The sequence below is a fragment of the Colossoma macropomum genome, unplaced genomic scaffold (genome assembly GCF_904425465.1).
Source record: "Colossoma macropomum unplaced genomic scaffold, Colossoma_macropomum, whole genome shotgun sequence".
NCBI lineage: Eukaryota > Metazoa > Chordata > Actinopteri > Characiformes > Serrasalmidae > Colossoma > Colossoma macropomum.
Genome location: NW_023494803.1, coordinates 41279889 through 41298420, shown reverse-complemented (window position 1 = coordinate 41298420; position 18532 = coordinate 41279889). Strand labels below are relative to the sequence as shown.

The 18532-nt window shown below is 42.5% G+C and overlaps 1 protein-coding gene across 2 annotated transcripts in view; it reads right to left on the bottom strand.

Annotated features, from left to right (window-relative positions):
* Positions 1-18532, bottom strand: part of kif26ba (kinesin family member 26Ba) — a 126404-nt gene that overhangs the window by 28888 nt on the left and 78984 nt on the right. For both annotated transcript variants that reach the window (XM_036593107.1, XM_036593108.1), the window contains exons 6-7: positions 4997-5206; positions 4161-4254 (exon numbers count right to left, since the gene is read on the bottom strand). In XM_036593107.1, the coding sequence (XP_036449000.1) occupies positions 4161-4254; positions 4997-5206 (304 nt within the window). The remainder of the gene's footprint in view (positions 1-4160; positions 4255-4996; positions 5207-18532) is intronic.

Here is an 18532-nt window from a genome sequence, read left to right as displayed (position 1 = left end):
GTAACTTGTCATCCTCGTCTCTCCTGTAACGGATCTTTTTACGTAGATTAAAGCTGCTTGGCTTTTACTTTCAGACGCAGAGGCAGATTGATGGACTCTTAACTGGGCGGCGGAGCTGAGAGCCTGTAATTCAATCAGCCGAGTGGAGAAACTTTGGAGATCCAATTACTGAACATTTCTCTGAAAGTTTTACACACAGACGTCCTTCACTCACCCCAGCCGTCCCTCACTGTCGCTGCTCTGATTTATTATTGATCCGCTCAGGAACGGAGCTACACGGCGTACAGACTGATCACGTTATTCAGTCAAACACCTGAGCTGCGTTACTCACTCTTACCTGCATCACAGTGTGACCTGCTCTCACATCACAGTGACAGTCCAGCAAAAATATCATTTACACAAAATACACAAAAACGGACAAAGTTCTGCTGCTGGTATTCATGCTAATGTACTTTGGTAGATCTTAATGGATAACAGCGTTAGGCATGCGGTTAGCACAGTGCTAATTGGTGGGCTATAAGCTTCTATTACCTGTTAGCTACATTAGCCTCGTAGCTCCATCACTAAAACTAAAGAATCAGACTTTAGACACTAAAAACATTTTGGCTGATTGAATACAAATCAGGAAAAACTGTCACTTTAATCATCTTAAACATCAATGATGACTCATTTACTGTCCTTAGTGCTGTTTGTTGCTTTGTACTTTGTGTTCTTGACTGTTTTTGGGCTGGTGAGCAGTTCTACAATTTATTATTATTGTTATTATTATTATTATTAGATTATTTTTAATTAAGCTTATTATTAAGCTTATTAATACAGAACGTATTACGTGCAAAGACAATGCAAAGTTTTTAGAAACAGCATAAAAACCTAAGACAGAAAAAAAAGTAAATAAAATTCATTTTAAAAATTATTAAAAAAAAAAAAATTATTAGATATTTAAGTGAATAAAAAGATGTGCAAAGTCAAAACAGAAAGAGCTTTAGTGTCAAGTACAGGTAAAGAGAAGTGTCTTGAATCTATTATTATTATTATTATTATTATTATTGTTATTACTATTCTGTGAGTGAACTCTGGCTTTAAGAGTGTTTCAGCCAGTCGGCCTGTATCAGTCCAGCTTTCTCTAATGTTTAATTCATTCAGCGTCTCAGATTCATTTCAAGGGCAAAACAGAAAACATGATTAAAAAACAACAGCAGCGCTTTTTATTTATTCTAATATCAAACAGACACGGAGCCAATTAACCTGCACACACCCCCCCCCAGAGTCACCGAGCCCACCAGCCCCACTTCATCAGGGTTTAAAGCGTTACTCTCTTAATTAAAATAAAATATAACAGTGAGACACGCGGCAGCCGTGCGGCTCTTTGTTCCAGTTTAATTAGCGGTAGCCTGTCGTCCACTCGTCTGACTGTTTCTGAGATGATTCATGGCTCTGAATGACCAGGCTGAAAATGGCTAAAAGCACTGAGGAGAACCGGTATATGTAGGATTTTCACTTTTTCTGGTTTGAGGCTTGAATGCTGCCGGGTGCTGCCAGTTAGCTGTGGCTCTGTTGGGTGTTTGATTGCTTTTGACTGGTCTAACTCATCTATAGTCAGTTCCCAAGTTTCCCTGCTAAAACTCGTGACAACATTGTTAAAAAGAAAGGCTATAATTTAAATTGCGGTTTGAAAACTGCACTGTTAAACCTGCATTATTGACTCATTATGACATATAATGTGTTTTAATGTATTGCAAAGCAGATCACAACTGTAATAAGCAACAATATAAGTGCTGACATTCGGTCCATTTTATGAAAACCTACAAGGGAATTTCTAACCATTTCTAACCATCTGAGTCAGAACTGTTCACAGTGGTGGTGATAGGAACCAGACGTCTTTAACCAATTTCTAAAAGCCACTTACAGTGGAGGGATACATGCAGGGCACTGTGAGGCAAAATAGTCCCCAAAGAAAACTTATTATTTCAGATTTTCCACTATTTTCCATCATCAACATTCCATATGAACTCAGAAGACTCGTGTAGGTTCACTGGTGGTTCTGGATAGTAAATAAAATGTCTATATTTGTGTTGTAGTCATGGCGACCCCTGGTTCCTATCACCACCACTGTAAAGACATCTGAACCATTTCACACCAAACCACTCTGAATCACTCTGTTTACATCTCACACACTGAATTATGGGAATATGTTCAATCAGTGTGATTCTCTTTTAATCATTCCGTCCTTAGAAGCAATATTAGGCTAATTCTAGCGCTAGCGTGCTAGGCGTCAGGGAGATTATTTACTGCGTGTAAAGCGCGTCTCAGAGAGACGGACCGAGACGTTACAGCGTGTGGATTAATGTCTGACGTTCATTACAACAGGCAGAAAAACGGGCGTCTGAAAGCAGCACTTATACCGTATTAGAGATGGAGAGTGGAGGTGATGCGGCACAGGAGCCGCTACATCACAGCCACTTTACACTGACACTAATCTCCCTGTTTCACTGCAGGAGGACATGAAATACAGAACACAGCCCAAATACTGTTAACCCTTTAGGAGCTGAGCGGCTCCATCGCCTTTTCTCATAACAGTCAGGCCAATCTAGACATAGAGAGGAAAGCTGTCTGATCACTGAGAGACGAAATAAACACAGCCGAACTTCACTGTAGACAGATCGGAGACAGGCTGTAGACAGATCAGAGTGAGATCAGAGACAGATCGGAGACAGATCAGAGACAGAACGGAGACAGATCGGAGACAGATCAGAGACAGAACGGAGATAGATCGGAGACAGATCGGAGACAGACTGTAGACAGATCAGAGTGAGATCAGAGACAGATCGGAGACAGATCAGAGATAGATCTGAGACAGATTGGAGATAGATTGGAGACAGATTGGAGGCAGATCAGAGATGGAGCGGAGACAGAATGGAGACAGATCGGAGACAGACTGTAGCCAGATCGGAGACAGATCGGAGATAGATCTGAGACAGATTGGAGATAGATTGGAAACAGATTGGCGATAGATTGGAGACAGATTGGCGGCAGATCGGAGACAGATCTGAGATAGATCGGTGACAGATTGGAGATAGATCTGAGGCAGATCAGAGACAGATCGGAGATAGATCTGAGACAGATCAGAGACAGATCGGAGATAGATCAGAGACAGATTGGAGATAGATCAGAGACAGATCGGAGATAGATCAGAGACAGATCGGAGATAGATCAGAGACAGATTGGAGATAGATCTGAGATAGATCAGAGACAGATTGGAGATAGATCAGAGACAGATCAGAGACAGATCGGAGATAGATCAGAGATAGATCTGAGATAGATCAGAGACAGATTGGAGATAGATCTGAGATAGATCAGAGACAGATCGGAGATAGATCTGAGACAGATCAGAGATAGATCTGAGACAGATCAGAGACAGATCGGAGATAGATCAGAGACAGATCGGAGATAGATCAGAGACAGATTGGAGATAGATCGGAGACAGATTGGAGATAGATCTGAGGCAGATCGGAGACAGATTGGAGATAGATTGGAGTCCTGGATTGCATTGCTGGCCTTCAGGAAAGAGATACAGACCCCAGAACCACCACGTTCCTCACTTGCTGTCTTCTTTGAGGCGTCCGTTTAGTTAGTGTCATAATCACGTGATCATGTGGTCATAACTGTCCACTTTAAACAATCTGAAGTCGTGCAGCCCGTAGTCTGAGGCCGAGTCGGATCGTGAACCCTCTGCCATCGTTACCAAACGGCTGCTGTTGAATTATTGACTTGTTTCAGATGAACCTGCCTTTCATTTTAAATCATAAAGTGACGCTGTGTGACTGCTGTCCCATCACGCGGCGCTTTTAGTGCTGCTTTTTTACAATCACATTATTTTTCACAATTTATTGTTTGTTTTGTACAATTTAATTATATAATCCAGTTTAGAACATTCACTGACACAGCAATGAGATTTATAGACAATGATGACACAAAAACGAACAATAGCATCCAATGAAATATCAGGACCTTCAGGACGTCAACAGAAGTCTGAACTAAATAAACCGAAGCTGAAACTAGAGCCGCTGTAAAGGCCGTCTGTTAAAGGTAGGGAGACGAGCTGAGGGAGCGGTTGTTAGCGTTAGCGTCAGCAGGTGAGGTGTTGAAGGTTTGTTTCTTACCCAGTTTGGAGTGTCCAAAGCAGAACACACAGCCGTCAGCTCCGTTCACCACCGACTGGATCACCTCCGCCACCGTCCCTGCACACACCTCGGCCTGTGGGGGGCGCAGTTTCATACTTTACTCCTTATTATTACTTTGTGTTATTACTATTAGTTACTGTGAGATCCAGTGTTTACAGTGCTTACTATAAACATGAAAGTTAAAAATCTATTAGTCGAGGAACAAAGACATGTTGAGTGTCTGAATTAATCTCTTAGACCCCCTGAATGTGTCAAAATCAAATTCTGGGGGTCTCTGAAAATAAAATTATGGTGTTCTGCTGCTCGCTAGGCTAAAAATATTCACTCAAATCCAGACTCAGTGAAGCTGATTGTTTATCTGCTTCACCCACAATCAGCTTCTGTCTCTGGTGTTCTTAACTAACTAGAACTGCAGCACTGCTCTGCCTCAGGGTGGCGCTGTAGCAGACTGGTTCACCCAGTTGGTCCTTCATAGTCTAGAAACTGTAACTCTGCCAGGATTCCTCTGAAAAACTTTACAATGAGCTGCAGCAGATCTGTAAATCTGAAAACTCGCCCAGTTTCCCAAGAGTTTGGTTTTATTTGGTGGGATTTCACACACTGACTATAAACATGGACTAAAGTACATTAGCGTAGCTAAAAATCACGCAGACTGAGTTTTGGCTGATTGACTACATTTTGGAATAAACTGGATTTTCACTTTTGCTGTTGGTGTATTACACAACATCTACAGACACAGATAAACAAATGCAGTTCAGCCTGAAGAAAAGCTGGAAGTTTTAACTGGATTCCTCTGAGACGTTTGAGCTGCTAACCTGTGAGGCATCGTGGGAGAAGGCAGCATCGAAGGCGAACATTTTGGGCGGAGCCTGGTTGGAGGCGGGGCGTTTCTGGGCGGGGTTCTGCTGGGCATTGGCCTCAGGGTCCATGATGGTTACTTGTTTCTTACGAGGGTCGACCTTCAGGAAAGAGCTGGACTCTGAATCGGCCGGAGAGACGGGACACACGCGCAGCATCACCTTCACCTGAATAAAGAGAGAAATGACCGATGAGCTGGTCATTCAGGAGGACACTGACTGTGTTACTATAGTACGACGTTTGTTGTGGATGTTTTTTTGTATTTGTATGTGGAGCAGAATGATTCAGCACTGAGAAACGAGGCGTAAACTTCATTTACATTTCATACAGCATATACACTTAAGAAGAAAGTAAAAGGTAAAACAAGATTAATTCAAATGAAAACAATATAAATAATACAGAAAGAACATGACACTTAAAATTTAAACTTTTTGTCATCCTTTATGTAACTGAAATGAACAGAAATGCAATGTTCTTAGGCAGAAAAGGAAGTACTGATCAGGTTCTAATGGTTAGAACACTGTTAAAGAACATCTTGGAGGAAACTGTCTTATTTAAATCTCAGATATCTGGTCTGGTTTGCTCTTCGTTACTGGAGAGTGTGGTATCATCAAGGGCTCTCTGAGACCTTCAGAAACAAGGTTGTAGGTGTCTCTGATTCTGGGAGTTTGAGAAGACGTCCATAATAGAAATCCATCATTCCACTGTTCGGAAGATGATCTACAAGTGGAGAAATTTAAACGCTGCCAGGCCGCCCAGCAAAGTTTCCCCACTAAAAGAAGTCTTTAAGAACTTCTCAGTTCCCAGAGTCTGCAGGTAGCTTTTGCTACGGTTGATGTCAAAGTGAATGTATCTACCATTAGAAAAAGGCTGCTCCTACATGGGAGGTGTGTTTACTGTCTAACTAGAACATCAGGGCAAGACTAAAGTTTGCTAATCAATATCCAGGTTAGCACCAGGACTTCTGGAGTGTGTTCTGACCAGACGAGTCAAAGATAGAGCTGTTTGGCTCAAAGGAAGAAATGGTTCACTGTGGAACGGCCCAGATCCGAATCCCACTGGAATGCTGTGGGGGTGGTCTACATAAACGCCTACATAAAGTTGTTTCTGCCAAAGGGAGCGGCACCAGTTACTGAAGCTATGGGTGCACTTACTTTTTCAACACACAAAAATGACATTTCGGTTAGTTTATTTTTAAATAAATGATTGGAAATTCAAATGTCCCATGTTTTTTGATCTATTGCAGAACGTTTATCTATACATACTGTTTAATGAAGATCAAATACTGATATATTCACATATATCACAGAAAATCATATTTATCATTAAAACACTAAAAAGTGCTGAACTGCAGAAAATATGACGATTCTTAATGTTCCACACTGATTTTCAGACTTTGGGACTCATTTATTTTAAAACAATGGGATCTAACTGCTCACCATCTGGCCATGAGGGACAGGGAGGCAGCCTCACTTCCTGCTCTGAAATGCAGGGGCGTGGCTAAAATAAGGCTCCACCTACAGACTAAAACTCTTTGTGTTTCGATGGTGATGAAAATGTGGGACAGCATTTTAAACAAAAATATTACTTTTGTTGAAATTTAGGGGTTAGGGTTTGGGACAGAATCCTCCCAACAGAAAGTACCCTGTAAATGATTGTGTTTATATCTAGCTTATTACTATCTCTATAAATGCTTTGTGAATATCTAAGATCTGAATACTTCATTGTCTTTTTGAATATTTTTTTACTGTGGTAACTGATTCAATAAGAGTCTCCATATCTAAAATTCTTTATAGGCCTCTATAAGCTCCATTACACTTAAGAAGGTATACTTCAAAATAAAAGTCCTTCTGTGAACTTTTGCCCAGTGAAGTTTATAATCTGCGCTGATCTCCCTGGAGCTCTAAACCAACACTGCCTCTTCACTGTTCTCAGAATGGCGTTTTCCCCGAGAGCGCGCAGCTTTTCCTCCATTCTCTCCTTTATGATGGATCAAAGCTGCCAGAACTTTCATCTCCTTCTAGCGCGCTTCCTCTCTCAGGCGCAGGAGACGGCTCAGTGTTTCCAGCAGAACAGAAGCGCCGGTTCAGCCCGGTATTTATCTGTTTACTCCCTCAGCGCGGCGTGGACCGCGAGCAGGAGGCAGAGCTGCTGGATCTGGAGGAAATGAAAGTGTTGCAGCTCCGCAGAGCTGTTAGATACAGAGGCGGGATTAAAGCAGACGCTCCTGAATGTCAGGATTACAGAGACGTCTCTGCAGAGCACGGAGGAGGAACAGCATCAGAGTCAACACAGCGCCGAGGGACGGTTACTGAACACACTCACTTCTCCAGGACAGCAGGTAATGCACAGCACATACTGTGTATATATATGTAAATATACTATATATATATATATACATAGTCTATATATATATATATATATATATATATATATATATACATAGTATATTTACATATACTAATACTGTGTGTATTAGTATATGTAAATATTTTAAAACGTCCTCTACAGAGACACACCAGAGGCTCACAAACTTTGCATACGACTGTATATTCAGTACTACTGAATAACTGAATAATTCATAGAATATGCTGAATAATTCACAGTAGATACTGAATAATTCATAGTAGATACTGACTTATTCATAGTAGATACTGAATAATTCATAGTAGATACTGAATCATTCATAGTAGATACTGAATCATTCATAGTAGATAGTGAATCATTCATTGTAGATACTGAATAATTCATAGTAGATACTGAATCATTCATTGTAGATACTGAATAATTCATTGTAGATACTGTCAAATCTGTATGTGATGATCACCAACACAACGTAAAGACTGCAGTTTTTATGAGTTGTGAGTGAAGATGAGTGAAGATGAGTGAAGATGAGTGAAGATGAGTGAAGATGTCGACTCTGAGAAGCTGAACAGAATCCAGTTATAAGCTGTTATAGCCACAAAAGCAAAACAGCTACATCAGAGCTGTAAACAACTGCAGTGACACCAGAACCGCTCTGAACCCGTCCGCAGCCTGGACTCCATCTTCTACCATCTTCAGAGCGCAGTGCATTGTGAAGGTCACAGTTCTGTCCATCAGCATGCTCAGTGCTCGTGGCTTTTACTGTAATGAATATTTAACGATGCTTTGTAGCGTCTCAGTGAGACGATGCTGCTTCAATAATTCATTGAAATGTGGTTCCTCAGATGAGACGAGCTGGCAGTGCGGTCGGCTTCACAGCGACAGCGTTTGAATGATTTCACTTCAATAATTCAGCAGCAGAGCTGATTTATGACACAGAGCTCTGCTGACCAGCATACAGAGAACAACAGAACAGTGAGAACGTCAGAACCTTTCAGACCACACTGACCACCTCACTGACAGAATATCATCAGTCCAGAGCCCTGAAACCGAGCAGCGCCGCTATAAACACGCTGATCCTTACAGGATACACACAGCATTCATACAGCAGTGAAACATACGCAGACACAGCAGAGCTGCTGGAGCTTCGCTGTGATTGGTTGGTTCCTCTGCCACTTTCTAATGATGTTGATAGTTAATCTAACGTGTAAGACCTTCGGTCCAGCTCCTGAAGTCCTGACCAATGGGAGAGCAGCTCAGCTGTATCTACCCAGATACCACAGAGAGAACAATCCTGATTGGACCATTTTCTGTCCGGCTTTTCAAGAATTTAACCCTTCTAGGGTTACCAACCAAAACCGAGCAATGAATTAAGAGTATGACTGTAATACACACAGAACCTAAACACAAGCAGGATTCTACTGAACAAAAATGAACTAAAAACTACATAAATTACATATTTTTAGTTCCTAGGACTCATTAGACCTTCTCTGAAGACCTAGAAGGTTCTGCAGGTTCCACTCTGGTCTTCAGGTGCTATGAAACCCACAGCAGAGACATTATTGGGTGTTGTATCTCCTCCTGATTCTCCTCATAAGCAGAGATCATAAATCTTATGTCTAAATCGCTCCACACTGCCGAGATTTTCACTGTTCACTGAAATTCCAGCGCTGTTACTGGAGGAATTCAGCCGGATACAGAAGGTGATTCACTCTGGAATTATTATTTATAATAATAAATAATGTAAAAACTGCAGATTCACACTGGATTAAAATCCTGGTTCTCATCAGTCACCACTCAGATTACAGCACCCCTAAAATAAAGCTAATCCAGCTCCTGCAGGGCTTCAGTCCCTCTTCAGAGGGTCTCTGCTTCTCCGGCTCTGTTGGGGGGCTCATTAACCCCCCGCTGGGCCGGGCTGGAGCCGGGGTGTCTCTTCTCTCTCTCTCTCTCTCTCTCTCTCTCTCCCTGTGAGACCCTCAGAGCCCCCCGGCAGCTCTGAGAGAGAGACAGAGTGATTAATCACAGACACACACAGCCAATTACAGCGTACAAACCACACCCACTCCACTATATACTCTCTCCCTCTCTATCTCTGTCTCTCTCTCTCTACCACTCTCTCTTTCTACCCTCACTCTCTCTACCACTCTCTCGCTATCTTTCTCTACCTCTCTCTCTACCACTCTTTCTCTCTCTACCACTCTCGCTACATCTCTATATCTCTCTACCACTCTCTCTCTACCCCCTCTCTACCATCCTGCCCCCCAGTAGTAAAGAGCTATTAGATTAGTTTTACCTGTTCTTTGTTTATTTAATTGTTTATTTGTCTGTTTACTCTTTTTACTGTCCCCCTAGACCACCCCCCTCACGTCCCCCCAGTGTGTGTGCGCTTGTAGCATATAATGAAAGAACTGCGTCCCTTTTAGAGCGTTCTTCATCTTCAGAGGAACCGGTTCTGCTCCTCAGAGACTCGTTACACAGACCTCCAGCAGAACCTCATCAGTCAGAGCGCTCAGACGCTCAGCGAGCGGAGCTGCAGTGTGGAGAGGATCTCAGAGCTGTGAGGAGGTCTGGAGGAGCTGTGGGTCTGTAGATCATTGTTATCTGTACAGACGCTGTCGGGTTTCCTCACATTCACAGAACAGGTGAAACAACATATCATGATACAATGTTGGTTTGGTTTTTGATGGTGATGCTGACGAGTGGGTGAGGAACGGGATCTCTGAGAGGAGATGATATTATGGGTGGAGAACATCTCTCCATGGATCAGTTCAACAACAAAATCAATCCACCGTCAGCGTCCGCGTCCTTTAAAACAATAAATCATTCAATCCAGCAGGATGAACATCTGCAGCTCCGTGAACTTTCAGAGCTTCACAGATTATCACATCCTGTCTGTAAAGCTGCTGCTGTAGAAGCTCATCTTCACCAGGTACAGCACAAATAACCAGCCCTGTTTAAATAATGTGGTATAATTCAGAGAGCAATGATTCTGAAACCGAGACCAAAACTGACATACAAACATGCACAGTCTCAAGTTGTGTTTCTGGGAGAGGCCTGACATGGTTTGATAAGTAAGAACGGTGAGTGTTGGGCTACATCAGTTACACTGAGTAGATTTCAGCTTTGTCATATTCATAATAATGGAATTAAATAATGTGTTAATTGACACAATAAAACCTACCACAACGATTAGACATTATGTTGAGTCTATTATCAGAAACAAACAAAACAGGCTACTGCTGATTACGTAAAATGGACGAAGCGATGATGTGGTTACTGAGATAGAAAAAGAAAACTATGATGATGATAAATCATGTGATCAGCACACAATCTGCTGCTTTCACTGACCAGTTTCTGAGCACACTCAGTAAATTATCACTTAACAGTAACTGCATATCTGTTCACAAACTCTTATGGATAGTCAAATATTAAAACAAAAAGTTATTTTTTATTTAATGACGTCTGGTTTGGTTTGACGTCAGTGTCCGTGTATTAGAATACTAACACTTACACTTCAGGACAAACATTTTCTCCCTTAAAACCTCAGAAACTGTAAGTTGCACCATACTTGGTAGGCAGGTCTCATATCTCACTTGGTTACTCACTAATCCTAGACAACTGTGACGACTCCCACTCCCACTGCGAAAAGTGCTTGGACCCCGCGCATTGCCACGGCTATCATTTGATCCCTCTGGGGTCTCTGAGGGCGTTTTCTATATTTGTGCATCTCTTCTTAAACTCTCCTTTAAAGGCTCTTCATATAACATGATCCCCATATGTTTCTTATGAAAATGCTCCGTTATCTTCATCACTACTTTCTTTCACCTTGTGCTTCAGTCAGGAAGGAGCCGCTGCTCTGAAGGCTCTATAATACAGCTGTGCCTTATTTCAGTCATATCTGAACACAGCACTGCATGTGTCCTTCACAGCCTGCAACAATCCCATAATTCTGTTCATCACACAAGAGTTACATTGACATTACACTAAATTAAATACAGTTTACATTACATACACACCTCTGTACATTAAACATGCACAAAAGAGTTGCAGTGTTTTATTATATTAGACTGTTATATTGAGGAGTTACAAGTCTAGAACGATCACTGTGCTGTAATATTTAAATGTCACTGCATAATTACATAATTTACCCTTTAAAATCTCAGGCTTATTACACGCTTATTATTCAGTAACTACAGGGACTTCAGTGCAAACTGGCCGAGCTATTCTTAGATTATAGGAGTGTGTAAGAATCTTTGAGCCATTTATGGGGTTAATTAGAGTTGGTTCATCGTAATTACTTAGTTAGATAATTGAGTGAGAGATAATATAATCCATAACACGCTGAATGTGTCTGTGTGTGAATATGAGTGTGATCTATGTGATGAAAAGCCTTTCAGCTCACTGTTTTGTCTTTAGATATCTGAGAGCAAATCGTCAGTGTGTCTGATATTTATCTAAAAACACGCGAGTCACGCTCCGGACGCCGAGTGAGTTCGCTGTTACATCATCGTCTCTCAGGACGGCCTTGTTTTCTAAAGGCCACTGCAGATGGACGCTCCCCCGACACCACCACGCTGACATTTCTCCAGCAGAAATGCCACCATTTCCATTCTGAACAGGACATGCATGATTACAGGACACAGCGCCCAGCAGCTAACGAGCCTCCATGGCCAGGAAACACTGCACACACACACACACACACACACACACACACACACACATACACACACACACACACAGAGCTCACACTGATACACACTGATACACTATAAACAACCGAGCTATGAAATACAGGGTCTAATGAACATTGTGGACACCATGAATGTCTCAAAATCTAAATTCTGGGAGTCCCTGAAAATAAACTTATTATGATGTTCTGCTGTGTAGAAAAATAGACACTCAGATCCAGATTCATACATACATCATCTAAACTGCTTATCCTTCTGGGTCACGGTAGGGTGCTGGAGCCTATCCCAGCTGTCATTGGCAGACAGACAGACATACACATTCACACCTAGGGGCAATTTTAGCATGTCCAGTTGGCCTGACAGCATGTTTTGGACTGTGGGAGGAAACCCACGCAGACACGGGGAGAACAGGCAAACTCCACACAGAAACGACCCTGGCCGCCCGGCCGGGAATCGAACCCAGGCCATTCTTGCTGTGAGGCGACAGCGCTACCCACTGCGCCACCGTGCCGCCCTGATCCGGACTCAGTGAAGCTGATTGTTTATCTGCTTCTCCCACAATCAGCTTCTGTCTCTGGTGTTCTTAACTAACTAGAGCTGCAGCACTGCTCTGCCTCAGGGTGGCGCTGTAGCAGACTGGTTCACCCAGTTGGTCCTTCATAGCCTAGAAACTGTAACTCTGCCCGGATTCCTCTGAAAAACTTTACAATGAGCTGCAGCAGATCTGTAAATCTGAAAACTCGCCCAGTTTCCCAAGAGTTTGGAGTGAAGAGTGACTGTTCCTCATTTCTCACACTGAAGACAGAAGAGGAGACGAGGAAGATCTCAGTTACTGTGAGGAAGAGCGCAGAACCGCACTAGAACAGAGACTCTACAGAAGAGGAGACGAGGAAGATCTCAGTTACTGTGAGGAAGAGCGCAGAACCGCACTAGAACAGAGACTCTACAGAAGAGGAGACGAGGAAGATCTCAGTTACTGTGAGGAAGAGCGCAGAACCGCACTAGAACAGAGACTCTACAGAAGAGGAGACGAGGAAGATCTCAGTTACTGTGAGGAAGAGCGCAGAACCGCACTAGAACACAGTCACATCTGAAAATTTAATTAGGATTTAAAAATAAACTCTTAAATAAAGTTTGGTTAAACTTCTCAGTATTTGGTGTGTTTAATGACAGTGTGATCCTGAGCTGCAGAAGTGTGTGTAAAATCCTCTGATCAGCAGATCAAACACACTTGAGAGTCTGAACTCGAGCTTCACTGGAAGAGATCAGACTAAAAACACTCTTTTGGTACAAACACCTCAACATATGGTGAGCTGGTGCAGAATTATGAAGATTTCTTTATTTTATTTGTCAGAACTGTTGTTTGTTTTAATTTTTTCAAAATTCTAAAACGTTCTGTAATTTGAAGGATTAAATGAAAACAATCCCAGATTTTTAAAGTGGTCTCAGACTTTTGGACCCCACTTTACATCGTCTACAGCATTCTGTCTTCAAAGAAACATCCACTAAAGGTTCTTCAGGGACCCAAACGGCTTTTCTGTGACACCGCTGCAAAGAAACGTTTTTTATTAAAAACCTTATTTTTAAGAGCTGTAGGTGTTTGTGGTTATGAAGAACTTCATGATTCTCTAATCATAACACACATAACTCTACTGAAACCACCCTAGCGCTCTATAGAGTAATAACACAGAAAATGATTAAAAATCAGACAAATCTCACCCTGAACACACGCTGTCACACGGAGAGACACGGATTAAAAATTAATAAGATCACTGAAAGAGATCCAAATGAAATGAAACTGATCCAAAGAAGTATTTGCATTTCATTACGATCATTTCCAAATTCTCAGAAACTGAACGCTCTGAGACTCAAACACCTCTTCCTATTAGAGCATCGCTGTCAGAAAAAATCAGGATTTTACACGAAACTAGAGAATCAGGCTCAACTGTGGAACAGTCCCTTCATCAACAAACTACGGCGTGCATTCGTCAAAGAGACACACAGCTTGTGAGTGTATGAATGGTAGTGTGTGTGAGTGGCAGTGTAAGTGTGTGAGTGGCAGTGTGAGTGTGTGAGTGGCAGTGGCAGTGTAAGTGTGTGAGTGGCAGTGTAAGTGTGTGAGTGGCAGTGTAAGTGTGTGAATGGTAGTGTGTGTGAGTGGCAGTGTGAGTGTGTGAGTGGCAGTGTAAGTGTGTGAGTGGCAGTGTGAGTGTATGAATGGTAGTGTGTGTGAGTGGCAGTGTGAGTGTGTGAGTGGCAGTGTAAGTGTGTGAGTGGCAGTGTGAGTGTATGAATGGTAGTGTGTGTGAGTGGCAGTGTGAGTGTGTGAGTGGCAGTGTAAGTGTGTGAGTGGCAGTGTGAGTGTATGAATGGTAGTGTGTGTGAGTGGCAGTGTAAGTATGTGAGTGGCAGTGTGAGTGTGTGAGTGGCAGTGTGAGTGTGTGAATGGCAGTGCGAGTGTATGAATGGTAGTGTGTGTGAGTGGCAGTGTGAGTGTGTGAGTGGCAGTGTAAGTGTGTGAGTGGCAGTGTAAGTGTGTGAGTGGCAGTGTGAGTGTATGAATGGTAGTGTGTGTGAGTGGCAGTGTGAGTGTGTGAGTGGCAGTGTAAGTGTGTGAGTGGCAGTGTGAGTGTGTGAGTGGCAGTGTGAGTGTGTGAATGGCAGTGTGAGTGTATGAATGGTAGTGTGTGTGAGTGGCAGTGTGAGTGTGTGAGTGGCAGTGTAAGTGTGTGAGTGGCAGTGTAAGTGTGTGAGTGGCAGTGTGAGTGTATGAATGGTAGTGTGTGTGAGTGGCAGTGTGAGTGTATGAATGGTAGTGTGTGTGAGTGGCAGTGTGAGTGTGTGAGTGGCAGTGTGAGTGTATGAATGGTAGTGTGTGTGAGTGGCAGTGTGAGTGTATGAATGGTAGTGTGTGTGAGTGGCAGTGTGAGTGTGTGAGTGGCAGTGTGAGTGTATGAATGGTAGTGTGTGTGAGTGGCAGTGTGAGTGTGTGAGTGGCAGTGTAAGTGTGTGAGTGGCAGTGTGAGTGTATGAATGGTAGTGTGTGTGAGTGGCAGTGTGAGTGTGTGAGTGGCAGTGTAAGTGTGTGAGTGGCAGTGTGAGTGTATGAATGGTAGTGTGTGTGAGTGGCAGTGTAAGTGTGTGAGTGGCAGTGCGAGTGTGTGAGTGGCAGTGCGAGTGTATGAATGGTAGTGTGTGTGAGTGGCAGTGCGAGTGTGTGAGTGGCAGTGCGAGTGTATGAATGGTAGTGTGTGTGAGTGGCAGTGCGAGTGTGTGAGTGGCAGTGCGAGTGTATGAATGGTAGTGTGTGTGAGTGGCAGTGCGAGTGTGTGAGTGGCAGTGTGAGTGTATGAATGGTAGTGTGTGTGAGTGGCAGTGCGAGTGTGTGAGTGATAGTATGAGTGTGTGAGTGGCCAAGAGTTGGACAGTGGCCTGGACACGGTGCCATATCCACTGACCATCATCAGTTTTGGAAAACTACGCGTTTTGCAGTGTTTCTATCACACAGTCGTATTGAAACTGCAAAATATTTAGGAGAAATTGGAAAATAAAACATAAAATGTGGTCTATAAAAATATTAAGGTACATTTTATTTTCAATATCTTATTTTTAACTTACTTTCACTTTAAACTAAAACGTGCAGACCAAAGTCATATGTGTGTGTTCTCTGTAGACGATGTATTAACATTTTCAAAATCAGCAAGACTTGACAATTTGACAAGAAAGTTTAGCTTGAATTTGTGAGCAAGTCTGCAATATTTTACTTTGCTACTCTGAAAAATGAGCTCCTGAAGCAGAGGCAGCTCAGCTTTTGTCAGTAACTAGCTCGGCATTCAGAAACAGTTCAAACGTATTTCTCTGATAAGCTGACATGTTGGCACTTTGTGCACTGAGGAGGTAAAACCAGCTGTAGAAGACGACGAGTCTCCATCAGCATTCAGTGTTAACGGTTAGTTGTAGTTTTAGCTCATCCGGGTCTGTTATGTCACTCATCCAACATGGAAACCTACAGATTTCTCTCGGCTATTTCTGAATAATAAAATAGGAAATGTGTTTCTCCACGTGGATTTTTCTTCAAGTTTTTCTTTGCTGCTGTTGTTTTTCCTTCTCAGTTGGTGACCAGATATCGATCCATGAACTCTTATGGATAATCAAAAATTAAAACTTTTGTTTTGTTTTTCTTTTTGAGGTCAGTTTTGGTTTGAAAACCTGTGCAGCGTCTGTGAATTAGATTACTAACAATTCAATTTCAGAATAAGCATTTTCTCCCTTAAAACCTCACAAACTGTAAGTTACACCAAACTTGGTAGGATGACGGCAACGGCTCCCACTCCCACGACTAAAAGTGCTTGGACCCACACATTGCCACCACTATCATTTTATCTCTCTGTAGTTTGAGGACATTTTCTCGATTTGTCCATCTCTTCTTAAACTCTCCTCTAAAGGCTCTTCATATATCATGATCCTCATATGTTTCATATCTAAATGCTCCGTTATCTTCATCACTACTTTCCAAAAACGCTGCAGCAGCTTCAGCAGCTCTAAACTCTCTGCACGCCGTTTCACATGAGTCTCCGATGTGGACTGAATGAAGAATGAAGGGTGTCCGGCGTGATGGTCAGTCCTTAGTGATTTCCTGAGTGTCCATCGGTCAGTTTCACACAGATTGTAGACGGACACACAAATCCACCAGCTCCACGCGGTGAGAGGCAGATGACGTGTATCTCAGCCCCTCTTCATAGGCTCATAACTCCGGATGTGAGTCTCGTATGACCTCGAGATAAGATGGAATGGAAAGGGCGACTCTACAGATTCAGGAAGTGTTTGAACTGGATTTCTGAGCTGGATCATCACAAAGAAACAGACACAGATATAGAGACAGAGAATTTGTGAGTTTGCGGACCCCAGTGGGTTGACCTGTACAGCTCATTGACCGACACTGCTTGTTTTTAAATGCGTTTTATTAATAAAGTGGAGCCAGTGCTGTAGCTGTGTTGAGGGGAAGTGAAGGAAAGCCTGAAGCGTGTTTATAACTCAGTAACACATTTTCATATTCAAATGTGCAGCACCTGATCAAAGGCAGCGAGTTTGAGTTCTTCAGTTTATATCCTGCATCTCCAGAGCGGATCTCAGTAAAGCCTGCAGCGTCTGCACACAGCCTGCACACTGCATCCGCACCATATGGCCACCACACATAAACACACAAACACATCCACACCAACACACTCTTACACAACTTCTCCTCATCACTTCTGACAGACTTTGGCCTTTAACCCCTTAAAATCTCAGGCTTATTACACACTGAGGCTTATTATTCAGTAACTACAGGGACTTCAGTGCAAACTGGCTGGGCTATTCTCAGATTATAGAAGTGTGTAATAAAACTTTGGGTCCTGGCCATTTAAGGGCTTAAAGAGATAGATTACCAATAAACACAATCCCCCAACTGATAGTGTTCTGATAACATCACAGTCACACTGCCATCATTTTGGTAGCAACATCAAGTCCATTCAGCAGCGCTGTGGCTATTTGTAATGAGATAAAGTCATAACATTTTTAAAATACTTTTTAAATGTTTAAAGCATATTAATCAAATTGTCTAAGCATATTAACTTGGTTTTATTTGATTTGTTGCTGTATTGATAACAAATGAAAGCTGAAATCTAAACGGCTGAGATTTCCCGCAGTATTACTAGCGTCCTGTCCCAAACCGCACACTAGCTCACTAAACAGTGTGTAAAAATAGTGCATATCCCATTAGAAGTGCACTCATTCGTGCAGGAGGTGAAGTACAGAAGTGTGTGGTTTGGGACGCGGCGTTAGATCAGCCAGTGAGACGCGTTCAGCAGCTGCTCTGCTGTGCTGCTCATTAGCTGCTCATTAAACACCTCCAAGAGAAAGTTTGAGGTGTTAGTTGATTAAAGAGCTTTTATTGAGGTAATCAAAGAAAACGTCCCCTCAGCTGGGAATTTCTACTCAGAAAGTCAGGAACTCTAGAATGCAGGTCTGCAGCTTTCAAATAGAGAGCTGACCAAAAGACGTTGAGTTTCTCAGTATCACATTACTTAACATGTGATTTCCATCAACAAATTTCATTGAATCAGTCAATTCTAAACAAGCGTCTAAGCTAAAGATGAACTTTTACCAAAAAATCATTTTGTGCTAAACAGCGCAAAGGCCTTAAAAGAAGCATTGAAAGACTACACCCCACCAATTAGCATAATGCTAACTGCATGCCTAAATCACCACACACGTCTCAAACTGCGTCTCTGTCTCTGATAGACTTGTCAGATGTTAGTTAGTAGCTTCTATTTCCTGTTAACTGCATTAGCCTCGTAGCTCCAGTGCTGTTGTGGCCGACTGACTACATTTGGAATGTGATTTTTCACCAAAGTGCTTTAAAATAAGAGAATTTAGAGAGTCAGACTTTGTGTCCCT